This window comes from Dipodomys merriami, unplaced genomic scaffold (assembly GCF_024711535.1).
Source record: "Dipodomys merriami isolate MVZ:Mamm:240054 unplaced genomic scaffold, mDipMer1.0.p SCAF_14, whole genome shotgun sequence".
NCBI lineage: Eukaryota > Metazoa > Chordata > Mammalia > Rodentia > Heteromyidae > Dipodomys > Dipodomys merriami.
The window spans coordinates 36,554,434-36,578,366 of record NW_027202715.1 but is presented as its reverse complement, the minus strand read 5'-3'; the positions used below and the strand labels follow the sequence as shown (position 1 = coordinate 36,578,366).

The following is a 23,933-nucleotide window of genomic DNA, read 5'->3' as shown; positions in this document are numbered from 1 at the left end:
TATCACCAAAAACAAACCAGTTTCATTTATTGTGTTTTACTTTTTGGTTTTGATTTGTTTTGTGGCATTCTTGTGACTTGAACTATGGTTTGTGCTGTGCCTAAACTCTTTTTGCTTAAGTCTAGTGCTCTAGTCACAGTTCCACATTCAGCTTTTTTGGTAGTTAGTTGGATCTGAGAGTCTGACGTCACACTACAATCCTCAGCTCTCAGCCTCCTGAATTGCTAGGATTAGAGAGGCATGAGCCTCTGGTGTCTGGTTTTTTTTAAATATTACTACAAAAAAGTTCAAAATGACAAGTGTAGCTCATATTTCATTCCTATTGAACAGCACTAGTATACCTACAAAAAGGAACTTTTTGTTCTAGAATTACTTTAGAAAATAGGACAAGAAAGTATAGCTAAGCAACAAATATGCACAGCCATGCTGGTTTTAATTTCCCCCCCCACTAAAGCAGTTAATATTTCCATAGGGGTGGTCAGGAGAGAGAGGGAGGGAGGATGTATTCTTTCTTAGAGAAGGTGAAATTCATTCCCATAATCATATTTACCATACAATGATGCCCTATGTAACCAAACATTTTCTCTCCTTCTGTCTCCTGTGTGGAATCAGACACAGACCAGCATCTTTTTAGAGGAATGAAATTTAAAGATGGTTTATATAGCCAGTTCTCCATATTTATGGATTCAACATCCACAGAATAAAATACTCGAAGAAAAACAATGTATCTGCACTGAACATGCTTAGAGATTTCCCTTAGAACACAGCTATCTTCACAGTATTTCCATGTTGTTAAGTAGTGTACATAATCCAGGGTGATTTACAGGAGGGTGTACATGGGCTTTATGCGCATTCTACTCAATTTTGTGTAAAGGACTTGAGCCTCTGGATTTTGGTATCCACAATGTGTCTTGGGACCAATATCTCATGGTTATTGAAAGACAACTGCTTGAGGTTTCTTTAAAATACCAATGTGCAAAGCCCTATAATTATCTATTAAAAATAGTATTATAGTTCTAAGAAGCATTTTAGTCATCAACTGAAATAATTCTTGTATAACTAATTCAGCAAACAGATCTTAGCTGTAGACCACCTGTACATGATCATCCTTGTTAGGTAAACATACCTAAGACTCTGTAGAACTGAAATTGGAATAAGATGTTAAAAATCTGTCTTCACTCCTCTACTAAGTTCTTGATGCTAGTCCATAATGCTTTCCTTCTCATATCCCTTTATTTTGCTTCTACATCTCTCCCCTCTTTTTCTCTGCGTATTTTTCTTTCTTTCTCTCCTTTGTCCAATGCTCTAAGGCCACACACGAAGATTCATGCAGGAGTTTTCTTAATGAGAAAGGTGAGAAATAATAAAACAGAACTCTTGAGTTCCCAGTGGGCTGGTGAGCTGGACTCAGTGGGTGGGAATTCTCGCTCAAGCTTTTACTTCTTAGACTGAACTTTTTCAACTGCAAAGAGGTACACAAGAATCCTGTCCCACCAAGTTATTGGAAACATTGACTGATCAGCTATGAGAAAGTGTGGGATGCACTCCTTCCTTGCTGGGGAGCTCTACTGGAATAGACCTTGGGCTCTCTGTCCACTGAAGTCCCAGCATCTTACACAGGGCAGGACTCCAGCATCTATTGAACAATGAGTGTATTATTGAACACTAAACTAGCTGATGTTCATTCTGTTGAATGAATGCTTCCAGGATTTTTCCAAAAGGAAATACCCTTCCTAAAGTGTTTTCCTTACAGTGTTAAAATCTTAGCAGTTTATTTCTCAAAGCTTACTCTATAAGGTAAAAAGGACCAGACAGCTTTTTGCATCTAAACAAAGCTAAGTAGAAATTTTCCTTCCCTTCCAAATCCTTCTAGGTGAAGAGATTCATTGTCTCTACCCATTAAAGATTGAAAAGTTAGGAAAGTGTTTGAGGTAAACAGAAGTTTACTTGAAAGTGAAAAGGAAGTCTCCCAAACCCTCTCCATCTAGAGAGGGGTTTAAAGAGGAGTCCAATGGAGTCTTCTTTGCAGCAGGCTATTACAGTGACGACTCTTCCCATATCTCCTTCCCTGGGCTTTGCTCTTCTTGCTTGATGGTTTATGTGTGGACTACCCTGTCTCTTTTTATTGGTTGAGTGGGCACCCAGGGAATTGTGGGAAGAAGTGTCTGAGCAGGAGCCTGAGGCACTATGGGAACAAGCAATGTAGCAAAGCACATATGATCTGACATCGTTATGTCCTTCACTTTTGACTCCTGTCTACCTAACAGGTCCCCTTTCTCTCTTGCTTTCTTGGCCCTCTTTGTCTCCAAACCTACCACATGAGTCAAATCACTGTGTACATGCTCTGGGAGGATAAAATAGGTAAAAGCCACTGGAATGGAGGAAATGAAGGTTTCACATCTTAGTCTCACAACATATAGGGAAAAACACCCCAAGGCCCACCAGCAGTGGTCATTATTCCCTATTGAAGAGCACGGAGGACAAAGGACACAAGAGAAGATGGTGTCCATGGTCAAGAGCTGTGCTACTCTATTAGGTTCCTATGATCACCATAACAAATTACTACCAGTGAAGCAGCTTAAAACAACAGGAAAGTATTCTCTCACTGTTCTGCTCTGGGGGCCAGAGGTCTGAAATCAAGACATCCTTCTAAGAGGGCTTATAAGGACTCTACTGGGATTTAGGGTCCACTCTAATGCAGTATGACTTCATTTAAACACAGTGACATTCATATGTTCCAGGGGGACAAAAACTGGAGGAGCCATTATTCAACCCACTATACACAGCATAGCAGCATCAAGTCTGAGTTCCACAGTTTCTTGGGTATGTGTACAATATTCTGCCATGATATTCCTCTAGAGCTGTCAGAACCAAACAGAAGACTCCAAGAAATGCTAGAGATTGGTGAGCTGATCCTTTTTGTGGCTTAACAGTATGGCTGGATCCTACTTTTGAATCTATATTATCAAACACTTTACTTAAGATTACTTTAAAGTAATATTTTGTATAGTAGAAATTTGAAAGGATTTAAAATAATGAATGCTGTTGAAAATTTGGACTGTGAGTCTTTCATGATGGGCTATACTTTCTTGGTGCCAAATGAACACTTATTAAATTCATGGCACTACTGAATGGATGCACACAGTTCCTATATCTATATTAGTTATAGTTGATGACCCTATGGACACATCAACTTCATGCAAAGTCCATAGTACACATTCAGGTTGTCTCTTGGTGTTGTATATTGTACAGGTTTGGATAAGTGTGTAAATATACTTATCCACCATTGCACTATCAAATAGAAGATTCTTAATTTTCCTGTCCCACAAGTTCTCTGTTCTTGTCCATTACTCCTTCCTAGCCCCTAAATACTGGCAACTACTGATCCTTATAGTGCCTCCATGGTTTCCTTTTCCAGAGATAGTAGAGATCAAAGTCAGAGCCTTATGCTTCCTAAGCAGGTGCTCTACCACTTGAACCACAGGCCAGCCCCTTTTTGCCTTGGTTATTTTCCTAGTAGTTCTGACTTTATGAGCAGGCTGGCTTGGACTGTGATTCTCTTACTGACATGCACAAGAATGTTTAAGGCCCAATTTATAATAGTCCCAAACCCTGAACAAATATCCTTCCACAGTCCAATAAATTAATCATGTGTAGAGCAGTCATACCATGAAATACTGTAAAGCATCAAGCATGAATAATGTAGAGAGATACATGAATGAATTTAACAATATTATGAGGACAAAAGAAACTAAACACAGCCCAGCACTGGTGGCTTATGCCTGTAATCCTAGCTACTCGGGAGGTTGAGATCTGAGGATCATGGTTCAAAGCCAGCCCAGGCAGGAAAAGCTGTGAAACTCATCTCCAATAAACCACCAGAAAACTGGAAGTGGCGCTGTGGCTCAAGTGGTAGAGCCTTGAACAGAAGAGCTGACGGACAGCGCCCAGGCCCAGAGTTCAAGCCCCATGATCGACAAAAAAAGAAAAAAAGAAAAAGGAACAACACAGAACAATCCCTATCGTGTGATACTCTGTGCTGTCATTTCTATAGTCAGAATATATCAAACCCATGTATGACATGTGTCTGCATGCATTAACATGTATATGTAAATCTTATATTATAAAATATATAGAGAAATTCCTTGGTGAATCCTTTTGTAAAGCAAAGGGTTAGCCTCCAAGACATTGGGTCTATAAATCCACTTATTTTGGTTCTTGGGTTGGGTTTATACTTGAAATAAACTAGTGATTCCTCAGTCATCCAGTAGGGGGCATCTTCTAGCTGCTTTTAGGAAAGGTTGCTCCGTGGTGGATACGTTCAACAGCACAAGAAGAAATTCTCAAAAGCACATAGAAGAAAAAGAAAAAAAGACTGAATACTCCATGAAACTAAAAAAAGAATGAAGAGATGGTAGATGGTAGAGAACCAATTAATTTAACTTCATGAGTGATCACTACAGTGCAACCACATTTTGGACTCTCCAGATCAGAGTTGCTTTTAATAGCTCCCAATCCATTTTACTTTCATTTGTTTCACAACATTTTGTTTTGTAGATGCCTTGTACTTTTTTTTCACTTCCACATTCACTGAGTGCTTAAGTCGGTGCCTGGGGCACTGCGTGGACTGGGGAGTGTGGGTATCAGTTTACACATCGCCTTCAGTAAATAGTGCTCTGAGGTCCACCCATTGGCCTCTCCCCTTCCCTCTTCCCCGGGAGAACCTCCCCTGCTGGAGGCTTTCCACCCATTCTCTTCGGGGCTGAGTGGCCAGATCTTGACTTCGCGTTTGCTGAATTTGCTTTCTACTTCACTAAGAGCCATGCTTCGTGTGATCGTAGAATCTGCCAGTAATATCCCTAAAACGAAATTCGGGAAACCGGATCCTATTGTCTCTGTGATTTTTAAGGGTAAGGAAAAGTTTTCTTCTTACTCTTTATTTTTACATTTCTCTGTTGGTCTGTGTTGGAATGTTAGCAACTTGGGGCTTGTTGGTTTTTTTTAAAGCCTGCTCTTAGGCAGGCGGCCTGCCAAGCCCAGCCCCTGCCCTACTGGGTTTTGTTACCTGGGCATGTCAGGGGAGAGCACTGAGGGATGTGGAGGGTATTAGATTTCCCATGGGCTTTGAGACTCCCTTGCTGGGCTGGATACCTTGGCTCTGGAACTGTGATTGCTATAAACTAGAAGGGGAGAGGAGGAGGAAGGGGGAGCGACATGTGTTTTGTGGCTCTTAATTTCATGTGTGGAAAAAGGGTTGCATTTTTCAATTTACCCTGCCTGTGACAAATGGGTAAAAGAGTGATTTAATTGCTAGAGGCCCCAGGACTCAATGTATACAGCTGGGTGCTGCTTTGGCAGGTTTGGTAGAGTTTATATTTTGAATTAATTTGTTGTCAAGCTATTTGTGCCTCTTTGTACATGTTCATCTCTAAGCAGTTGGGGTGGTTTTTGTGCCTTTTGTACCTTTTGGATTGCTCGTGGTAGGAGCTCTGAGTAGCCTGACTATGGCTTGGGAATATGTTGCTAACTTGCCTGAGTGACCTTGAACTAGTGACTTTATTTCTTTACATCTCAGTTTTCTTCTTAGAATCAGGAGAGGAAGGCAGAGCCAGAGTGTCTTTAAAAGTCCGTTCCCCCCACAAGTGGCTATTTTTCTATCTTGTTTAACTGTGATTGCAACAGAGGGGCTGAGTGGCGGGTGTGGCAGCACACTTCCAGGCAGGGTAAAAAAACCTCAGCTTTGCTGGAGCGGTGACTAAAGCTGGGTTTAGGAGCTTGACCTATCTTGTATTTATCTGTGGTTCCTGCTAACATTGCCAGCCCTCTTCCTGGTAGGGGACAAGGGTAAGGGGATGGCGTCAGGCACACCTATTCTCATATTCTTGGCACCTTTCTTTCTCCCTCCAGGAACCTGGCCATTTCTGGGTAATCTAGTCCTTTCTAATTTCTTGAATCCATAAAGCTGGCAAATGGTTGTGTGTGGGGTGGGGTGGGGTGGGGTGGGAGGGGCAAAGAGAAAAGGGAAAGAGAAAGAAAAAAAAACAAATTTACATTCTTAAAAGATGATGTTGTTTAAAGATCTCACTGGTGCTGGTGGCTCATCCCTGTAATATTATCTATTGGAAAGGTTGACATTTGGGGGAATCAAGGTTCAAAGCTAGTCCAGGCAGAAAAGTCAGGATTCTATCTTCAAAACAGCTAGCAAAAACAAGGCTAGAGGCGTGACTCAGCTAAGCAAGCAAACCTAGCAAGCACAAGTCCCTGAGTTCAAACGTCAGTATTGGCAATCAATCAATTTAATTAATTAATTAATTAATTAAATGTCTGGTGACTATTATGTAGTCATGTTATATCAGAGTTCATTTGTGTGTGTGTGTGTGTGTGTGTGTGTGTGTGTATGTGTGTGTTTGCCAGCCCTGGGCCTTTAATTCTAGGCCTGGGCATTGTCCCTAAGCTCCTTTTGCTCAAGGCTAGCACTCTATCACCTGAGCTACAGTGCCACTTCCAGCTTTTTCTATGATTAATTGGAGATAAATGTCTCACGGATTTTCCTGCCCAGGGCTGGCTTTGAACCATCATCCTCAGATCTCAGCTTCTTGAGTAGCTAGGATTACAGATGTGAGACACTGGTATCTGGCTGTGTGTATTGGTTTTAAAAATCTTTCTTGTCTTCTGAAGCATATATAAGAGGGACACATGAAGGTTTTGTAACTTTCACCATTTGCATGTAAAGATATTGAACCTTTTGGGTTCAATCTAATGATGTTATTATTTGAGGTAAATCATATAGCTTATAAGGGAATTGGAATTAACACTATTGAAGTCTGACCTGTCTGGGGTATATGCATTAACAGAACATTTTAAATGACTAACAATATACGCCTATGAACATAAACAGTCAATTGAAAACAGAAAACATCAGTTAAATTGGTAAGTAGAGTCTACCCGATCAGTTACATTTACTAGATAGTTTAACATTAGATTCTTGGTGAGATTCCTTTGGTTTTCCAAATTGAGTAGTGAAGTCATTCATTCATTCATTCATTCATTCTGTTCATTCATACAGAAAGAGCATTGGAATCTGTGAACTCTAGCTAACATAACCTTAATGTCCATTGACATTGGCTAATCCAGATTTAAACCACTAGATCTCAAATTTTTCAGTTAATGGACTGGGGGGAATGGGGTGCAAGGGTGATCTCTCTTTGGTTCTGCAGTTTTGTAGTTCTGCACACTGAACATTTGTCTCCCAAAGATAGAAGGGCCCTGCCTTGGATATGTTGTGTGTGTGGGGGGGATAGCAAAGCCTTCTAATTTTGCTCCTTCCCCATTTTAAACTCTGTAAAATTAACTAATATGAAGTTCAGGCAAACCACTCATGAGTGAGGCCATGGAGCAGGGCCAGGTGCCCTGTGGAGCGGGGCAGTGTGTGACCTGGAAGGCAATCCAACTGAAGTTCCGTGTTAACTGAGAGCTGTGAGCATTTTGCCTGTGGAGTGGTCTATGCAACAGCAAGGACCTTCTGAGACCAAGATGGTGGGAGCCTGGCCAAGAGGAAAGTGTGGGAATTGGGGGCTGCCCAGATAGATACAAGGCTATGTTAGCCAGCTCTCCATTATTGGCACAGTACAGTACTGAGATGATCAACTTATGAAGAGAAAGGTTTATCTGCTAGTAAAACTGCCCGCCCCCCCTTCCACTTGCATCTCACTGGGGAACACAATGTGGTCTTTGGTGAACACTTCCTCCGGCCACAGCAGTTGGGAAGGTGCTACCTAACAGCTTCCCTCAGTCTTTTGGGGCTCAGCATGGAGGTTCTCAGGGAATGAGTTTGAACCAGGAGGATCAAGGGGTGACTGCAGGAGAAGACTCAGATTTTTCATTTCCTCAGGGCATGCCAGCTTCTATAAACTACCTCTGAATCTTAAGCCCAGTGTGTCCATGAAGCATAGGTGGCCATTGGCCACTTGAACTAAAAGGTACAACATGAGAAAATAAATGAACAATCTAGAACTGATTATACAATTAGAAATGAATATTCTCACTCCCACCCTTCTCTCAGTCACCATTCTTGAACCCAGGGCTTTGTGCTTGCTGGGTTCTTAAAAGCTCTGTTCCTTCTGCTGCACCCTGGAGCTGGCTTTGAATCTTGTTTCTGCTCCCTCCACCTCCTGAATAGCTAGGATTACAGGCATAAGTCACCATGCCTCCATACCACCCCATCTCCATTTTTACTTTATACCACTCCCATCTCCATTTTTATTACCTAGGAACCACAACAATTTGAACAATTTGATATAAACCTTTCAACCTTTTGCTATAACTGTTCAAGTTCCCCCAATCAGCACCACTAGCTCGCAACTGTGAGCTGTGCCGTGGTGGGTGTCCTTGTGTGCATATCTTTGTGAAGATGGCGGTTCTGAAGGATTGGTTCTGTGTGTGTGTGTGTGTGTGTGTGTGTGTGTGTGTGTGTGTGTGTGTGTGTAATTGTGGTTTCTTTTCAAGTAGGCTTGCTGGGTAGATATTGCCATAGGACTTGCACTTTTCCTTTGACTCATTCCTGTTTCTGTGTCAATGTCTTGAAAAGGTTGGAAGAGGAATTTTTTTTTGGGGGGGGTCCGGCCGTGGGGCCTGAACTCTGGGCCTGGGCGCTGTCCTTCAGCGCTAGCACTCTGCCACTTGAGCCACAGCACCACTTCGGGCTTTTTTCTTTTTGTTTATGTGGTGCTGAGGAATCGAACCCAGGGCCTCAGGCATGCAAGGCAAGTGCTCTACCACTGAGCCACCTTCCCAGCCCAAGGGAGAGGAATTTTTCTTACATATTTTTAAATTGTTGTGCCCTTATAACATGTGTTCTTATGAAACAGCCCATCTCCTGGGGGGATCTGAGATGTTTTTCTCATTCCATCTCCAGAATTTCCTCTCCTTTCAGCCTCTGACAGATTTTTACCTCTTCAGATTGCTGTTGCTGTTGCCCAAATGGCTGCCAAATAATGGCTGAGTTCTACTTCTTTTTTTGGGGGGGTCCGGTCAGGGGGCTTGAACTCTGGGCCTGGGCGCTGTCCAGCTCAAGGCTAGTGCTCTACCACTTGAGTCACAGCGCCACTTCCGGCTTTTTTCTTTTTGCTTATGTGGTGTGAGGAATCGAACCCAAGGCCTCATGTATGCAAGACAAGCGCTCTACCACTGAGCCACCTTCCCAGCCCCTCTACTTCTTTCTCTAGATTTTTTTTCTGGGCTTGAACTGTGGACTTGGGCACTGTCCCTGAATTTTTCTGCCCAAGGCTAGTGATCTATCACTTTGAGCCACAGGTTCATTTCTGATTTTCTGGTGGTTAATTGAAGATAAGTCTCATGGACTTTCTGCCTGGGCTGGCTTTGAACTGCAATCCTCAGATATCAGCTTCCTGAGTAGCATGAGCCACTGGCACCCAGCCTTTATTATTATTATTATTTTTAGATTCTTGATATTGCATTTGGATGTGTTTGAGAGTATTGAGTAGGTCATTTCTAGAAACCCCTTCCAACCAAGCTGTAGCCTTGACCACACCAGTTCACTTTCCTAAGAATCCTTTCTCCTTTCAAAAAATGGAGCAATCATGGCCCACCTGAGAGAGAGTATACTTGCAGAAATCCCCAAAGCCTGTGTGACTTATCCCACAGAGGCTTGTCTGTTCTTAGCAAGAGCCATATGTATATACATGTATACATAGGCATATGCACACACATATATTTTCCTAGTGCAAGTTTTTTTACTTTTTAAAATAAATATATTTTATTTTAAAATATATGTTATTTTAAATATATTTTATTTTAAAATGATACATAGCAGTTTTATGGATTTAGAGGCTACAATGCAGCATTTCAGTAGAACACATGTAATCCCAGCACTGGGGAGGCAGAGGCTGGAGGAACTCAAGTACAAGGCCAGCTTAGAATATGCAGTAATTGGAAAAAAAAAAAAACCCACCAAAACATATATACTCTGCTAAATGATCAGACCAGGGTAATGGTTATACCTATTACCTTTATTTCTTTGTGCTGAGAATATTCAAAACCCCAAGGCTATTAATGGCTTAAGTAATAGCTAGGCACTGAATCATGCCTATAATCCTAGCTACTTAGGAGGCTGAGATATGAGGATTGATCTTTGAAACTAGCCTGGGCAGAAAAGTCTATGAGACTCTTATCGCCAGCCAACTAGCAAAAGGTTGCAAGTAGAGCTGTGGCTCAGGTGGTAGAGTGCTAGCCCTGAGCGGAAAAGCATCTCTTTAAAAAAAGCCACAAGCTATGAGATGCCATATGAGGATGGTGACGTAGGAAGAGAGAACTGTCTCTTGTGGCTTCTTCACCGTAGTCTGCCCAGGTGAGTGGCCCACACAGAGCCCTTGTTCACCCAGGGAATGCCACAGAACTAGTCTAGAAGCTTCTTACTAGGGCACTCCATCTGAACTAGGGTTATACAGACCAACACTGGCGGGGAGGGAAACAGTCCCCGTGCCCTTGACATTTCTTCTGGAGACAGAGCTGGCAGACTCACCATGGCAGGATGGCCACCCCACCCATGCAGAAGCCTGGGAACTACCAAAGGCACATTCTGTGGCTCTCCATCACTTACAGAGAGCACTACTGTCTATTTGAAATTAATTAGCATGCCTTACTTTTCCCTTCCTTCTCCACAATACATCTTAACTATAAGCCCTCAGATAAAGGAAGCTAAGCTTCCTTGCTTAGATTTCTCTTTAATGATTGCCTTCTCCATCCCCTAACCATTTGATACTGTCAAGCAAGCATGGCATGTGTGTGTGTGTGTGTGTGTGTGTGTGTGTGTGTGTGTGTGTGTGTGTGTGTGTGTGTGTGTGTGTGTGTGTGTGTGTGTGTTTGGAGGCAAAGAGCTGGCAGGAGATTGGTGACATTATGGTGTCATAACATTATTGAGTTTTAGTCCTGAAAGGAATTATGGGAAGTTGGCCAATCTCCCTCCCCTCCCCCAAGGCAGGATTGTACTTAATATTCTCTCAGGTGTTTTGTAGACAGTCTTGGTCAAGAGCCACATCACACATTCCAAAACACTGAGCACAGCTAGTTTCAATCCAAACACAACTTGGTGTCTTAGACTTCTTTTGCATTCTTGTTACTGGGAAGGAAAATTGTGAGGCTGTCAGTTGTGTGTGTGTGTGTGTGTGTGTGTGTGTGTGTGTGTGTGAGAGAGAGAGAGAGAGAGAGAGAGAGAGAGAGAGAGAGAGAGAGAGAGAGAGAGAGAGAGAGAGAGAGAGAGAGCACTAAACATTTGTATTTGTATATGAGACATCCACACAGGTGTTATGGTCAATAATCCACATAGGACTTAGAAGCCTAGACTATGGCTCTGTGTGAGTTCATTGAACAGCTGCTCTATTGAACAGGAGTGTAATTTGAGCACAGTTCTTACTCAGAAATAGTCAGCTGGACCCTTGAGCCTTATCTGCTAACTTCTGATTGACCATTAAGGATCCAAGACTCTGGGCTTTGGAACCAGGTGGATGCCTGAATAAGAATTCTTTTTTTTTTTTTTTTTTTTGCTTATGTGGTGCTGAGGAATCGAACCCAGGGCCTCATGCATGCAAGGCAAGCACTCTACCACTGAACCACCTTCCCAGCAAGAATTCTTATTCCTAATTGCTCATGAGCAAAAAAAAAAAAAAAAAAAAGCTTCAATGTTTTAGTAATATATCCTAGAAGACATAACAATGAAATATCTAATCCTATATAACAACTGATATAAGCCAATTAAAAAAAACTTGGGCTAAAAGTGAATGAATGAACTGGGTACCAGTGGCTCATACCTGTAATCCTAGCTACTTGAGAGACTGAGATCTGAGGATCACAATTTGAAGCCAGATTGGACAGGAAAGTCCATGAAACTCTTACCTTTAACCACCAAAAAGCCAGAAGTGGAGCTGTGGCTCAAGTGGCAGAGCATTAGCTTTGAACACAAAAGCACAGGGACAGTGCCCAGGCTCTGAGTTCAAGCCCTAGGACCAGCACAAAAAGAAAGAATGAATAAATGAATAATATCTCCTGCCTTGTAGTGTTGTTTGAAAAACAAATGGAAATACATGTGACACTACACATAGGAATTACATATATTCAAATGTGTGTATATATATATATATATATATATATACTTAATAAAAACATGTATTCTTTCTCACCTTAATCTGTTATTTGGCCTACCCCCCCCCCACATACACAAAAGACCCCTTCTTCTTATGACCTACAGTGTGGAAGGGATAACCTTTGGACTAGGCAGGCAAAATTTTGCCCCAGATTTTTATCACCATGAGTCAAATATCTTTAGGACATTTTATTTCCTTTTTTATATGTGTTTTAATGAGTGATAAAAGCATGTACAAGGTGATGTTGAGCAAATATGACCATGTGGATAACTGTGAATCAAGGTAGTAATAGGACACTATATGCTGGTTTTGTTGACTCTGTGTGTGGGTAGGTGCATGTGCATGCATGTGAGTACCATACTGGGTACTGGGCTTACTGTCTCACTTGTTTTATTTTTGTGCTCTACCACTTGAGCCATGCCTCCAGTCTGTCATTTTATTGGTTGATTGGAGATAAAGAGTCTCAGACTTTTCTACCTGAGCTGGCTTCAAACCATACTCTTCTAGATCTTAGTCTCCTGAGTAGCCAAGGTTACAGGCATGAGCCACCACACCTGACAGTTTCTGCTTTTTGATGAGAGCCATTCTGAAGAGAGGGCATAGAGGTTGTTAGCACCTCTACATTGGCTTCCAGTTTATGCTTTCATCATTAGGACCAATCTGGCAATGACTGCAGTATGGCTGAGTGTCAGCTGAAGGTGTGGGAGAAGTGACCTTGGTCCCCTGCAGTACCATGTCCTTGAACTGGCCCAGAATCCCCAGGATAGAGCTGGAATCAGAGGTCATCCACCTCCTCCCAAAAGCATGCCTTGTTCCCAACTATCCCTCAGTCTGCTCAGTCTGGTGTCTTGAAATTCTTTTCATATCCCGGTGTCCTTGGTGTTTCCTGGCTCCACAGATTTATTTTATTTTATTTTTTTGGCCAGTCCTGGGGCTTGAGCTTGGAACCTGGGCACTGTCTCTGAGCTTCTTTTGCTCAAGGCTAGCACTCTGCCACTTGCAGCTTTTTCTTTGTATGTGGTACTGATGAATCGAACCCAGAGCTTCATGTATGCTAGACAAGCACTCTACCACTAAGCCACATTCCTGGCCCTCCACAGATTTCTGTAGGCTCTGCACATTGGGCAGTAAGCTGAGTGAGGACAAGGCCTGCATCTCTCTGGCACTGAGCTCTGTGCCTAGTAGGGTTTCCACAGATGTTTGGGATCCAGAATATCGAAAAAAGCTGAAAGGCAGAGGAGCCCCAGACTATAATCTGATCTTGAGCTTTGGTCATATTAACGGCAAGAAATCTCTTTGAGTCTCAGCTTCCCTAGCTGTGAAGTGTGAATAAGATCTATTTCTGATGAGCATAAAAATAAAATAAGGCTGGGCACTGGTAGCTCACTTCTGCCTATAATCTTACCTATTCAAGAGACTGAGAACCAAGGGTCACAGTTTGAAGCCAGCCTGGGGGGAAAAAGTATGTGACTCTTATCCCCAATGAATCACTAAAATGCTGGAAGTGGAGCTGTGGCTGAAGTGGTAGCCTTGAGTGGAGAAAGGGACAGTGTCCAGGCCCTGAGTTGGAACTGGCACACACATACACACACAAAGAAAAAAAAATGTTTTGGGCTGGGAAGGTGGCTCAGTGGTAGAGTGCTTGCCTTGCATGCATGAGGCCCTGGGTTCAATTCCTCAGCACCACATAAACAAAAAGAAAAAAGCCGGAAGTGGTGCTGTGGCTCAAGTGGTAGAGCGCTAGCCTTGAGCTGAAGAGCTGAGGGACAGTGCCCAGGCCCTACGACCAGACCCTCCCCCCCAAAAAAAAAGAAAAAAAGAAAAAAATGTTTTATGGTATCCGGACTTAAAAAAAATAGATATTTACCATCATCGTGGCTCAAGTATCTGGCTGATTTGCATACAGCCCAGTGAGAAGTGAGTGGGCTGGTTAGGAGGTAAAGGGACAGAAAGTTGGCAGGCAAATCAGAAGCAAACACGGGTCTGTGAGCTTCTCTTTCAAAGGTAAAGCGGTGAGTTGGAGACAAGGACTGGATTCACTTCACATTGTGTCAAAACAACTAGTCTTTCTGGTGAAAGTAAAACAGACTATTATTATTTTTGTGTGTGTGTGTGCCAGAACCAAGCCTGGCCACGGCCACCCAGCCAACGGAATGATACTGCCCCCTGCACATTAGTGAAGTTCAGTGTGCCAGGGCATTCAGATCCAGGCTTAAAGAGGAAGAAAAATATACAAAGAACAAGACAGGGAGGGAGAGAAAAGGAGGGGAGAGAAGAGGAGGGGAGAAGAAGAGGAAAGAGGAGAGGGGAGAGGAAGGGAGGGGAGAAAAAGGAAAGCAAAGCAAAGAAGAAAACTAGCCCTTCAGGCTGAGTTTCCCACAGGGGAACTTTCTGACACACTGTGACTCAGTGCCCTAGAGGTGACATAGCTTAGCAGTGAATCAGGTCCGCTGAAAAGCGTGTTTGAGCCGTTTTATTAGCAGGAACTAAAACTCTAACTTGTTATACATGAAGTATTTAAAAATCTCCTATTTCATGGGTAGGGTGAGGTTCTCTTCCACCAACACCTCTGTTCTCTGATTTATTACCTTCATTGTTTTTTTTTTTTTTATCTTAGTAGACACAGCCTTTAATGGGAAGAAAATTCCTTTGCCTTCTCATTTTCTTTTAATAATGTTATGTTTTTCTTATCCTTCATCACTGCCTCCATTCATTACCCAACCCCCCTCTCTCTTCCTCCCTTTCTGTAGCTGCAGCTGCCTCCTCCAAACATAACTCCAGTCAGCAAGTATGGATGGGTGTGGTGGCACACTCCTATAATCCTAGCTACTCAGGAGACACAGATCTGGAGGATGGCAATTTGAGGCCATCCCTGGCCAAAGTTAACCAGACTCTCATCTCAACCAATAAAAGGTGGATGTTGTAGAGCATTTCTCATCCCAGCTGTGTGGCTGGTCTAGGCAATAACATAGATCCTACATGGAAAATAAATAAAGCAAAAAAGTGCTGAAGACTTGGCTCAAGTGGTAGAGCAAGGAAGAGACCCTGAATTCAAATCTCAGTACCACCACTAAAGACAAAAAAAAAGAAGTATGATGGATAGCTGCTCCACCAGACAGTGAGCGTGTCACCTCTGTGGATAGGTGAAAAGCAAGCCGGACTTGGGTCTGCTCTCAAACTGCTTCTAGAATAAGCTGTGAGTAGAGGCAGAGTTGGATGAATTCAGAATACCATGAATCTTAGGCCTGGAAAGGTGTTAGCATGGTTTGCAGGTGGTGTTGGTGATTAGAGTTTATCAGTGGAAGCACTGAGCCAAGCACTTCACAGCTAGGAAGGGATTTCATTTTAATTTCCTCACTTTTTTCTTCACCAAGAGAAATAGATGAGAAGTCTCTTGGAGGGGAGGAAATGTGGTCTTGTGTAGACTGAGTCACATGCCTTGCTGAAAGGTCCCCAAGCAGGTTTCAGGCAGAGCTGGGACTCAACATCCCCCAGTGCTGGGGCTGGGCACGCCTTCTTTGGTGCTAGAGGCTTGGTCTTGGCCTCAGGCTTCATTCCTTCTCTTGGAGAATGCCCCTCTTACTTCTGGGGTTCCCTCTCTTACCCATTGTACTTCCTTGGGAAAATTCAACCCTGGAGGCATCTTCCCAGGTGAGGAGCTGGGGTGTTGGTGTCTTCGGGCTGGATATTGCTGGCCCCGAAGGGTTTGTGAGGTACTCTCACTGTGCCAGGGGACCTCAGGTTCGGGACAGGCTTTCCAGTAGTGATTTGCCTTAGGAAAGGGCCCTGTCCATGGACTTAATACTGAGAAAGCTAAGGGCTTCATCTTACTTGCTCTTCACATTAGCAGGTATGGAGGCAGGTGTTTATACCCATTTTGTAGATGGGAATGTTGTGGCTTGAAGAGATCCAGGGAGACCGAAGCTGGGTAAGGGGAGGAGCAGATCTAGGACTTGAGACCCAGTCTCATACTATGTGGCTGGTGTTGTTTGTACACAGCCTCGCTCTTTTGTTTTCTTTTCTTTTGTGCCAGTCATGGAGTTTGAACTCAGGTCCTGGGCACTGTTCCTTAGCTTTTTCGCTCAAGTCTGGTGCTATAACTATTTGAGCCACAGCCCTATTTCTGGCTTTTTGGTGATTAATTGCATATTTAGAGTCTCACAGATATTCTTGCCCAGGCTGGCTTTGAACAGCAATCCTCAGATCTCAGCTTCCTGAGTAGCTAGGATTACAGGTATGAGTGCTAAGTGCCTAGTACTGCCCGTGCTTTAATTCTACACTTTGTCCATCCACGTCCTAGGCTCTACAGATAAGCAAACTCTTTCTCTCTCTTTCTCAGATCTACAACAAACATCCAGATTTCTTATCAGGAAGCCCAAGATCAAAGCCTTTATAGCATAGGAAAGAGAGCTGAGGAGAATGGGTTAAAATTGCTGGCAATGGTGAAAATCCTGTTTAAAGAGATTATTAAGTATGGGAGGAGAGATTATTATTAATTGTGAGATTTCAGGGAAGGTTCAGCCAGTTTCAGTTAAGAGTGGTAAAATGTAATTATGGAGATTTTTGATTCTGCAGTGTGGCTTTTGTTTTCAAAACTTTTATGGGACCATTTTATTTTCTTTGATTTCAAATTATCCCACCGCTTGTCTGATGGAAGCAGTTGCTGATTTAAATTCTAAACCAAACACAGTCACATCTGCTGTATCCTGGACTTTCTCACTTGGTCCTTGCTGCCTCTGCCAGGTGGGCATTTGAATCCCCCCTTTACTGGATATTCACGCCATGAGCCTCCCTGTGCCCTCATCTCCTCCAATGGGTTGGAAATAAACTTGACACAGACCAGCCTTCATTCAGTCTCTAACAAATTAGATCTGAGAAACACACCAGCCAGAAGCTGTAGTGGTCAAGAGCCTCAGTTTCTTCATCTGCAAAATGGGTGCACTAGCACCTGTCTTGTAAATATGGATATGTTTCAAGCACTTGACACAGATGGATACTCATAGGCAAATCAACACGCAAGCAGCCCACCCACACCTCCAATGAGCAGTTGGCAGCGTAAACCAGATAGAACCACTTCCCAGATTGGCATTAAGGAAGGGACTCATTCAGGTGATAGTCTTTGTTCCCTTGGAGGAGGAATTTGCTTGCAAATTCCTCAGGGCAGCTCAGAGCCAGTGGGGCACAGGGCACAGGAGGGAAGCAAGAAACTGGCCCACCTTTTCCAGGGGAGTCGGTTTAATCAGCAGTATAGCTGCTGCATCAGAAACGCAAGGAACAGCCTCTGTTTGTTTCTCCACTGCCACTTGGCCTAAATGCTTTTCTCCAGAAACCTGTTGGGTGACATCTTTCCAAGCACTGGGTCAGCAGAGCCAGTTTTCTAGAGAGGAACCTTTGCAAGTCCTGAGGGCTGAGGAGTCCCCTGTTGCTCCTCCCCACAGCACTGGTTATTGTAGTATTCTCCCCCTGTTCTTGAGGCTGTCAGACTGACTGATGGCCCTGGAGGACAGTCAGCGCCCACATGTCTGCTGCCCAGGAAGTCACAGAGCCCGGAATGGAGCCATGTGGGAGAGTAGTTCGAGCAAGGCCAATCCCAGCGTCACTGGGCCCTTCCTGGGCTCACTGGCTCTGCCCCTTGGAGCTCCACAACCAGAGAAATGCCCTAGGATATGCAAATGAGGGCTGTCCTAGTGCAATAATAAGAATCATCTAAGCCGGGCGCTGGTGGCTCACGCCTGTAATCCTAGCTACTCAGGAGGCTGAGATCTGAGGATCGCGGTTCAAAGCCAGCCCGGGCAGGAGAGACCGTGAGACTCCTATCTCCAACCGGAAGTGGCGCTGTAGCTCAAGTGGTAGAGCGCTTGCCTTGAGCTGAAGAGCTGAGGGACAGCGCCCAGGCCCAGAGTTCAAGCCCCACGACCGACAAAAAAAAAAAAAAAAAAAAAGAATCATCTAGCTAGGCACAGGCTCACACCTGTAATCCTAGGTACTCAGGAGGGTGCCCTGTTCAAAGTCAGCTAGGGCAGTCAGATCTGGAAGACACTAAATCTTCAATTAACTAGCAAAAAAAAAAAAAAAAGCTGGAGTTGTGGCTGAAGTGGTTGAGTGTCAGTCTTGAATGAAAAAGTTAGGTGGAAAAAAAAAGAAAAAAAAAAAAGAAAAAGTCAGGTGAGGGTGAGAGGCTCAGAATTCAAGCCTTAGTACCGGTACAAAAAGAAAAAAGAAGAGGAGGAGGAGGAGGAAGAGGAAGAAGAAGAAGAAGAGGAGGAGGAGGAGGAGGAGGAAGAGGAGGAGGAGAAGGAGGAAGAGGAGGAGGAGGAGGAGGAGGGAGAAGATTAATAGCTACTGCTTGGAAGTAAACCTAGCTTGGCTTATGTGAGCTTAGGTGTTTTAGTTCACTCAAATCATGGAGCACTTAACTACGAGTTAACAATCACCCTGAAGGGAATGACAAAATTAATTAAATATAGTTCTTTCTTTTGAGGAGTCGCACTGTGTCTCATCTGCCTGGGTTTGAATCCCAGCTCTACCACTTTCTAACTGTGTGAGCCCTGAGAAGTTGCTGAATCTCTCTTGTGTCTTGGCTGGCTCATAACAGAACCTTCTTCCTGGAATGACGAGGTAGATGAACTCAGGTAGCTCGGGGGAAGTCCTGGGAGCTGTGAGCACTTTGGAGCACGCAGGATATGGGAACTATGTTGGATGGTTTCAGGGGGGTCTCTGAAGTTTTAGTATTAGAGTGGAGGATTGTTTTTTCTCAGAAGAAAAGGGCCAGAAACTTGTGAAGGGTAGGGCCACTAAAGTTACATGGGGAATCCAGAGAGCTTGCTCATCTACTCTAACAGCACCCCTACTTCTTCTGAGACCACTTCAGGAAGACACAACAACCTAACTACTCAGGACTCGAGAGGAGTGCTCCAGGCTCATGTTCCCTGGATCTTCTCTAATAATCAGGACTCTGAACCTAGAGTTGAGCTCCATATTGCCCCAAGATAATAGCTCAAAAGTGGAGAACTATGAGGCTGGAGGTATGGTTCAAGTGGTAGAGTGCCTGCCTGGCCAGGTCAGGCCCTGAATTCAAACCCAAGGGCTGCTCCACCTCAAGAAAAAGAAAAGAAAAGAAAGAAAGAAAGAAAGGGAGGAAGAAAGAAAGAAAGAAGGAAGGAAGGAAAGAAAGAAAGGAAAGGAAATGAAAAAAGTAAAGTGGAGAATTCACTGAGTGGAGAGTCTGCTCAGGTGATGTGTATTTGGAAGTGCCTAAAAATGTGTTGTTATCAATGCAGGTGAGATTTATTTCCACTGACTCCTGCTGTGATTTGTAGAGTTCTCCAGAGAAACAGAACCAAGGATGTGGGGGGAGGGGGGGAATCTAGGGAGGGAGAAGGAGAGAGCCAGAGAAATTTCCTTTGAGGAATTGGCTCACATGACTGTAGGCACTGGCTGGTCTGAATTTGGCACAGACCCGCAGCCTGGAAAGCTGAATGACAGCTGACGGATGCTGTGTTGGGTATGAAGTCTGTAGGACAGCCCAACAGACTGGAAAGCCAGGAAGCATTTCTATGTTATGATCTTGCTCATAATATTGGGACAGAATTTCTTTTCTGTAAAGCAAGGTGTGTGTGTTTGTGTGTGTGTGTGTGTGTGTGTGTGTGTGTGTGTGTGTGTGTGTCTGTCTGTCTGTCTGTCTGTCTGTCTGTCTGTCTGTCTGTCTATCTGTTAGTCCTGGGGCATGAACTCAGGGCCTGGGCTCTGTCCCTGAGCTTTTTTGCTCAAGGCTAGTGCTCTACTATTTGAGCCACAGCTCCACTTCCGGCTAGTTAACTGGAGATACAAATTTCATGGACTTTCATGCCTGAGCTGGCTTTCAACTAGGATCTTCAGACTTCAGCCTCCCGGATAGGTAGGGTTATAGGTGTGAGTTACTGGTTAGAAGCTTCAGCTTTTACTCTTAAGAGCTTCAACTGTTTAGATGAGAGTGCAGTAGGGTGGAGTGTAAATCTACTTGGCTGAGGTCAATAGATTGTCAAATGGCTTACCATTTATATACGTCCTGGCTGACCACTCTGCATAGATGGAACCAGCTAGTCTTAGCAGTGCTGGCATCTCAGGCCTTCTCTCTCTCTCTCTTTCCCTCCACGTGCATGTGTGTGTGCGCATGCACGTGCACACATATCATTTCTGAGGCTTGAACTCAGGGCCTGAGCTTTTTCACTTAAGCTAAAGCTAACTCTTTCTTTCTTTCTTTCTTTCTTTCTTTCTTTCTTTCTTTCTTTCTTTCTTTCTTTCTTTCTTTCTACCTATCTTTTTTAATTGTAGATAAGAGTTTCACATTTCAGGCACTGGTAGTTTGTGCCTGTAATCATAGCTACTCAGGAGGCTGAGATTTGAGGATCATGGTTTGAAACCAGCCAGGGCAGGAAAGTCTGCGAGACTCTTTATCTCCAATTAACCACCAGAAAACTGAAAGTGGAGCTGTGGCTTGAAGTGGTAGAGCACTAGCCTTAAGTAAAAGAGCTCAGAGACAGTGCCCAGGCCCCAAGTTCAAGCCCCATGACCAACCCCCAAAAAAGGAGTTTCACAACTTTCCTGCCTAGGCTGGCTTCAAACTGTGATCCTCAGAGCTCTACCTCTTGAGTAACTAGAATTACAGGGGTAAGCCACCAGTGCCTGGCTCTTCTCAGGCCTTTTCAACCAGGGTAGGGCACACTGTTGGACAGTTGACCAGCTAAGGACCTGAGGTTGGCATTAGGTTAAATGATTGCTGAGGTGACCTTCACAGGACTGAGGGAGAGGCAGGCGTAGCTTATGAGGAAACAGGAAAGAATTCCTTCACTTGTGGTTCAGAGTGGATTTTGGTGTTGAGTCACTTACAAAAGCCTTCAGTTCATTTTCATTAGAAGCAGCAGCATCCTAACCAAGGGGGGAGGGGGAGGTCTTGGTGGTGGTGGAGGGGGGGGAGGTGGGTGATGTGAACAAAGGATTGGGAGTTTCCTGTAATTTAATTTGATGTTTTGTGCCTGCCACTTTGACCTCTTATTTTTTTTTCAAAAAGAGGTAAAAATCAAACAATTGAATAACATAAATATCTGTGGTTGCTGATAAGAAAAGAATTTATCTACTTTCTTTTCTTTTTCTTTTTCCTTTTTTTTTTTTTTTTGGTTGACATGTAATGCATTCAAGTTTAAATACAAATCATTTTCCTCCCTGCAAGAGATTGAGCTGGATTTCTCCAAAAAGGGGAGGGAGGTGGGGGGGAGGGTAGCTAGAGGAGTTAATGCCAGCAACTTCCTTTTTCCATATTGTTTTCCTTGTTAGCAAGGGGTTCCCGGTAAGGCTTGGAGGCAGACTAGACCTTGTTAGAGGGCTTCCTCCTAGCTCTGACTTCCTCCAGGGCAAGTTACCTAAAAGTTCTGGGTTTTCTGTGTTTATTTGCAAGCTGGCGATTGTCACCTTATAGGTGAGCACAGGTGAGTTGGAGAATAGAATGACCGGTGTAAAGGTTTAGCACTGCCTGTCTGGCTGGGAGCGCCCCCTGGAGGACAATGCTTTAGCACCACCATCAAGCACCCCATAACCTAGAGCTTATAGCAGCCTCTGTTTGGGTAACCCCTCCAGGTCTGTCTGTGGTCAGCGGGCTTCTACTACCTCCTTTGATTCCTGACACACAACTGGATCATGTATTCAGGAACATGTATGGGGAGAGTTGTTGGGAAACTTGGTTTTCTTCATTGGATTGTGAACCTGCTGAAGTCCTAAAGTTTTTGCTACCCTGTTACCCTACTCCAGTAACTTCTGTCAGCTAAACGACACTCAGTTTGGTATTCAAGGCTTAGCACAGTGAGACCATCCTCTGCTGCCTATCACCCTGCTTAGTTCTAGCCAGTTGGGCAGTGCAATGTCCCCAGGCAGGACCTACGTCTTCCCTGCTCCCAAAGCACCCACTGGAGCACTGGGGCTTTGAACTCAGGGCCTGGCAATCCTGCTTATTTCTTTTTCCTCTCTTACTCGAGCCAATTCTGGATTTTTTTGTGGTTAATTAGAGATAAGAGTCTCGCTGATTTTCCTGCCCAGGCTGGGTTTTAAACCAGGGTCCTCAGATCTTAGCCTCTTGAGTTGCTAGGATTTCAGACAGGGGCCACTGGCACTGCACTGAAGTATTTTTGGTGTCAATTGCTAGGGACATAGCTATCTCCCCGGGGTCCCCTCAATTCCTGCCAAATGACACTTCAGCGTTGGTAGGATGGAAGCATGAAGGAGCTGATTAATGTTTGTGGAGGAACTCTCTGAGTGGCCTTTTCTGTGGGCTGAGCCATGAGGTCTCTTGGCCCGAGATGCCAGTTTTTTTTGTGTGTGTGTGTGTGAAAATACCGTACAGAGGGGTTACAATGACATGGGCAAGGTAATGAGTACATTTCTTATCAAGCATTGTTGCCTTCTCCTTTGTTTCCCCTTCCCATCCCCCCCGCCCCCCCCCCCGCACCAAATTTGTAAAGTTTGTTTTTTGACATAATGTCTTGTACACTGAGATGCCAGTTATTAACCCCTGGTTTCACTTCTTCCAAGAAGGACTCATAGCAGGGAAGCCAGTTGGACTATGCCTTGCCCACTCAAGTGGAAAATTTAATGGTTAGCAGAGGGAGGGCCTGACTCACCGCCATGCTATGCTGAGGTCCTGGAAGAATGAGGTGGCCAGGCTTAAGGCCAGCTGTGTGCTGAGCTGAAGCCGTGTGACATTCAGCTGCATAAAACCCACCACCAGCCCGGCACCCGTGGTAGCTCATGCTACTCAGGATTAATGTTCAGCTGGGGCAGACAAATCCAAAAGACTCCTATGTCTAGTTAACCAGCAAAAAGCCAGAGTGGAGGTGTGGCTGAAGTAGTAGAGCACTAGTCTTATTGAGAAAAATACAACAATGAAAAAACAAAATGAATCGAAAGTATGAGGCCCTGAGTTCAAGCTCCAGTACCAGCACACACAACAACAACAACAACAACAACAACAACAACACAACAACCCACCCCTTCCCACATTGCACAGTAGCAGAGCAGAAGCCAAAGCTGAGACTTGGGATGGCTCTTGGCATCACAGGGCCTTGGTTCAACCACTTCAGTCCTGCCACCTACTGACCAGGAGACTGACAGTATGTTATTTAACTTCTCCATCACCTTAGCTGTGGAAGAGAGACGGCGACACGAATCCACTCTGTGTCCAAGATGAGCCAATGCTTACAAAGCATGTGGTACTCAAAACTTAGTTTTCATTTTTATAAATATTTGAGAACAGAGACCTGAGAAACTTCTGCTCTTTGGACTTTGCTCTAAGAAGACCCGAAACCCTGGATTTAGGTGTTTACTGCTGTAGAAGAAGGACATTAGGTCTTCAGAAGTGATGTTACCAGGAGTAAAGAAAACCCCCAATTCTCCACTAGCCCTAAAATGTGTCCCTAAAATGTGGTAGAGAGAATGTGCCTATAAATCTATAAGTAAATACACTGGGTGGTGAGCAAGCAGTTCCACATGAATGAACTCAGTTACAACAGAAGCTCTGGAGAGTTCAAAGAATGCAATTTTTTAGAAGGAGTAAGTCAAAGCCCAATCAAATAAGCACCAAGAAATGGGTACTATTAAGCGGGGGGGGGGGTAAAGGGGGCAAAAGGGTAGGGGTAGATAGTGAAGGAAGGGAGGAGGGCAAAATGCAGTGAAGAATTCATTGTATATACCACAAAATTAAGAAATGTAAAGAAGGGTGGGTTGAAAGGGGATGAGATTGTTGAAAGG

The 23,933-nt window shown here is 44.0% G+C and overlaps 1 protein-coding gene across 5 annotated transcripts in view; it reads left to right on the top strand.

Moving 5' to 3' along the window:
• Positions 1-4,746: 4,746 nt before the first annotated feature.
• The window catches only part of Myof (myoferlin), a 134,126-nt gene continuing 114,939 nt past the window's right edge, over positions 4,747-23,933 (top strand). For all 5 annotated transcript variants that reach the window (XM_070021219.1, XM_070021218.1, XM_070021215.1 and 2 more), the window contains exon 1: positions 4,747-4,910. In XM_070021219.1, coding sequence (XP_069877320.1) covers positions 4,823-4,910 — 88 coding nt within the window. In that variant the 5' untranslated portion in view covers positions 4,747-4,822. The remainder of the gene's footprint in view (positions 4,911-23,933) is intronic.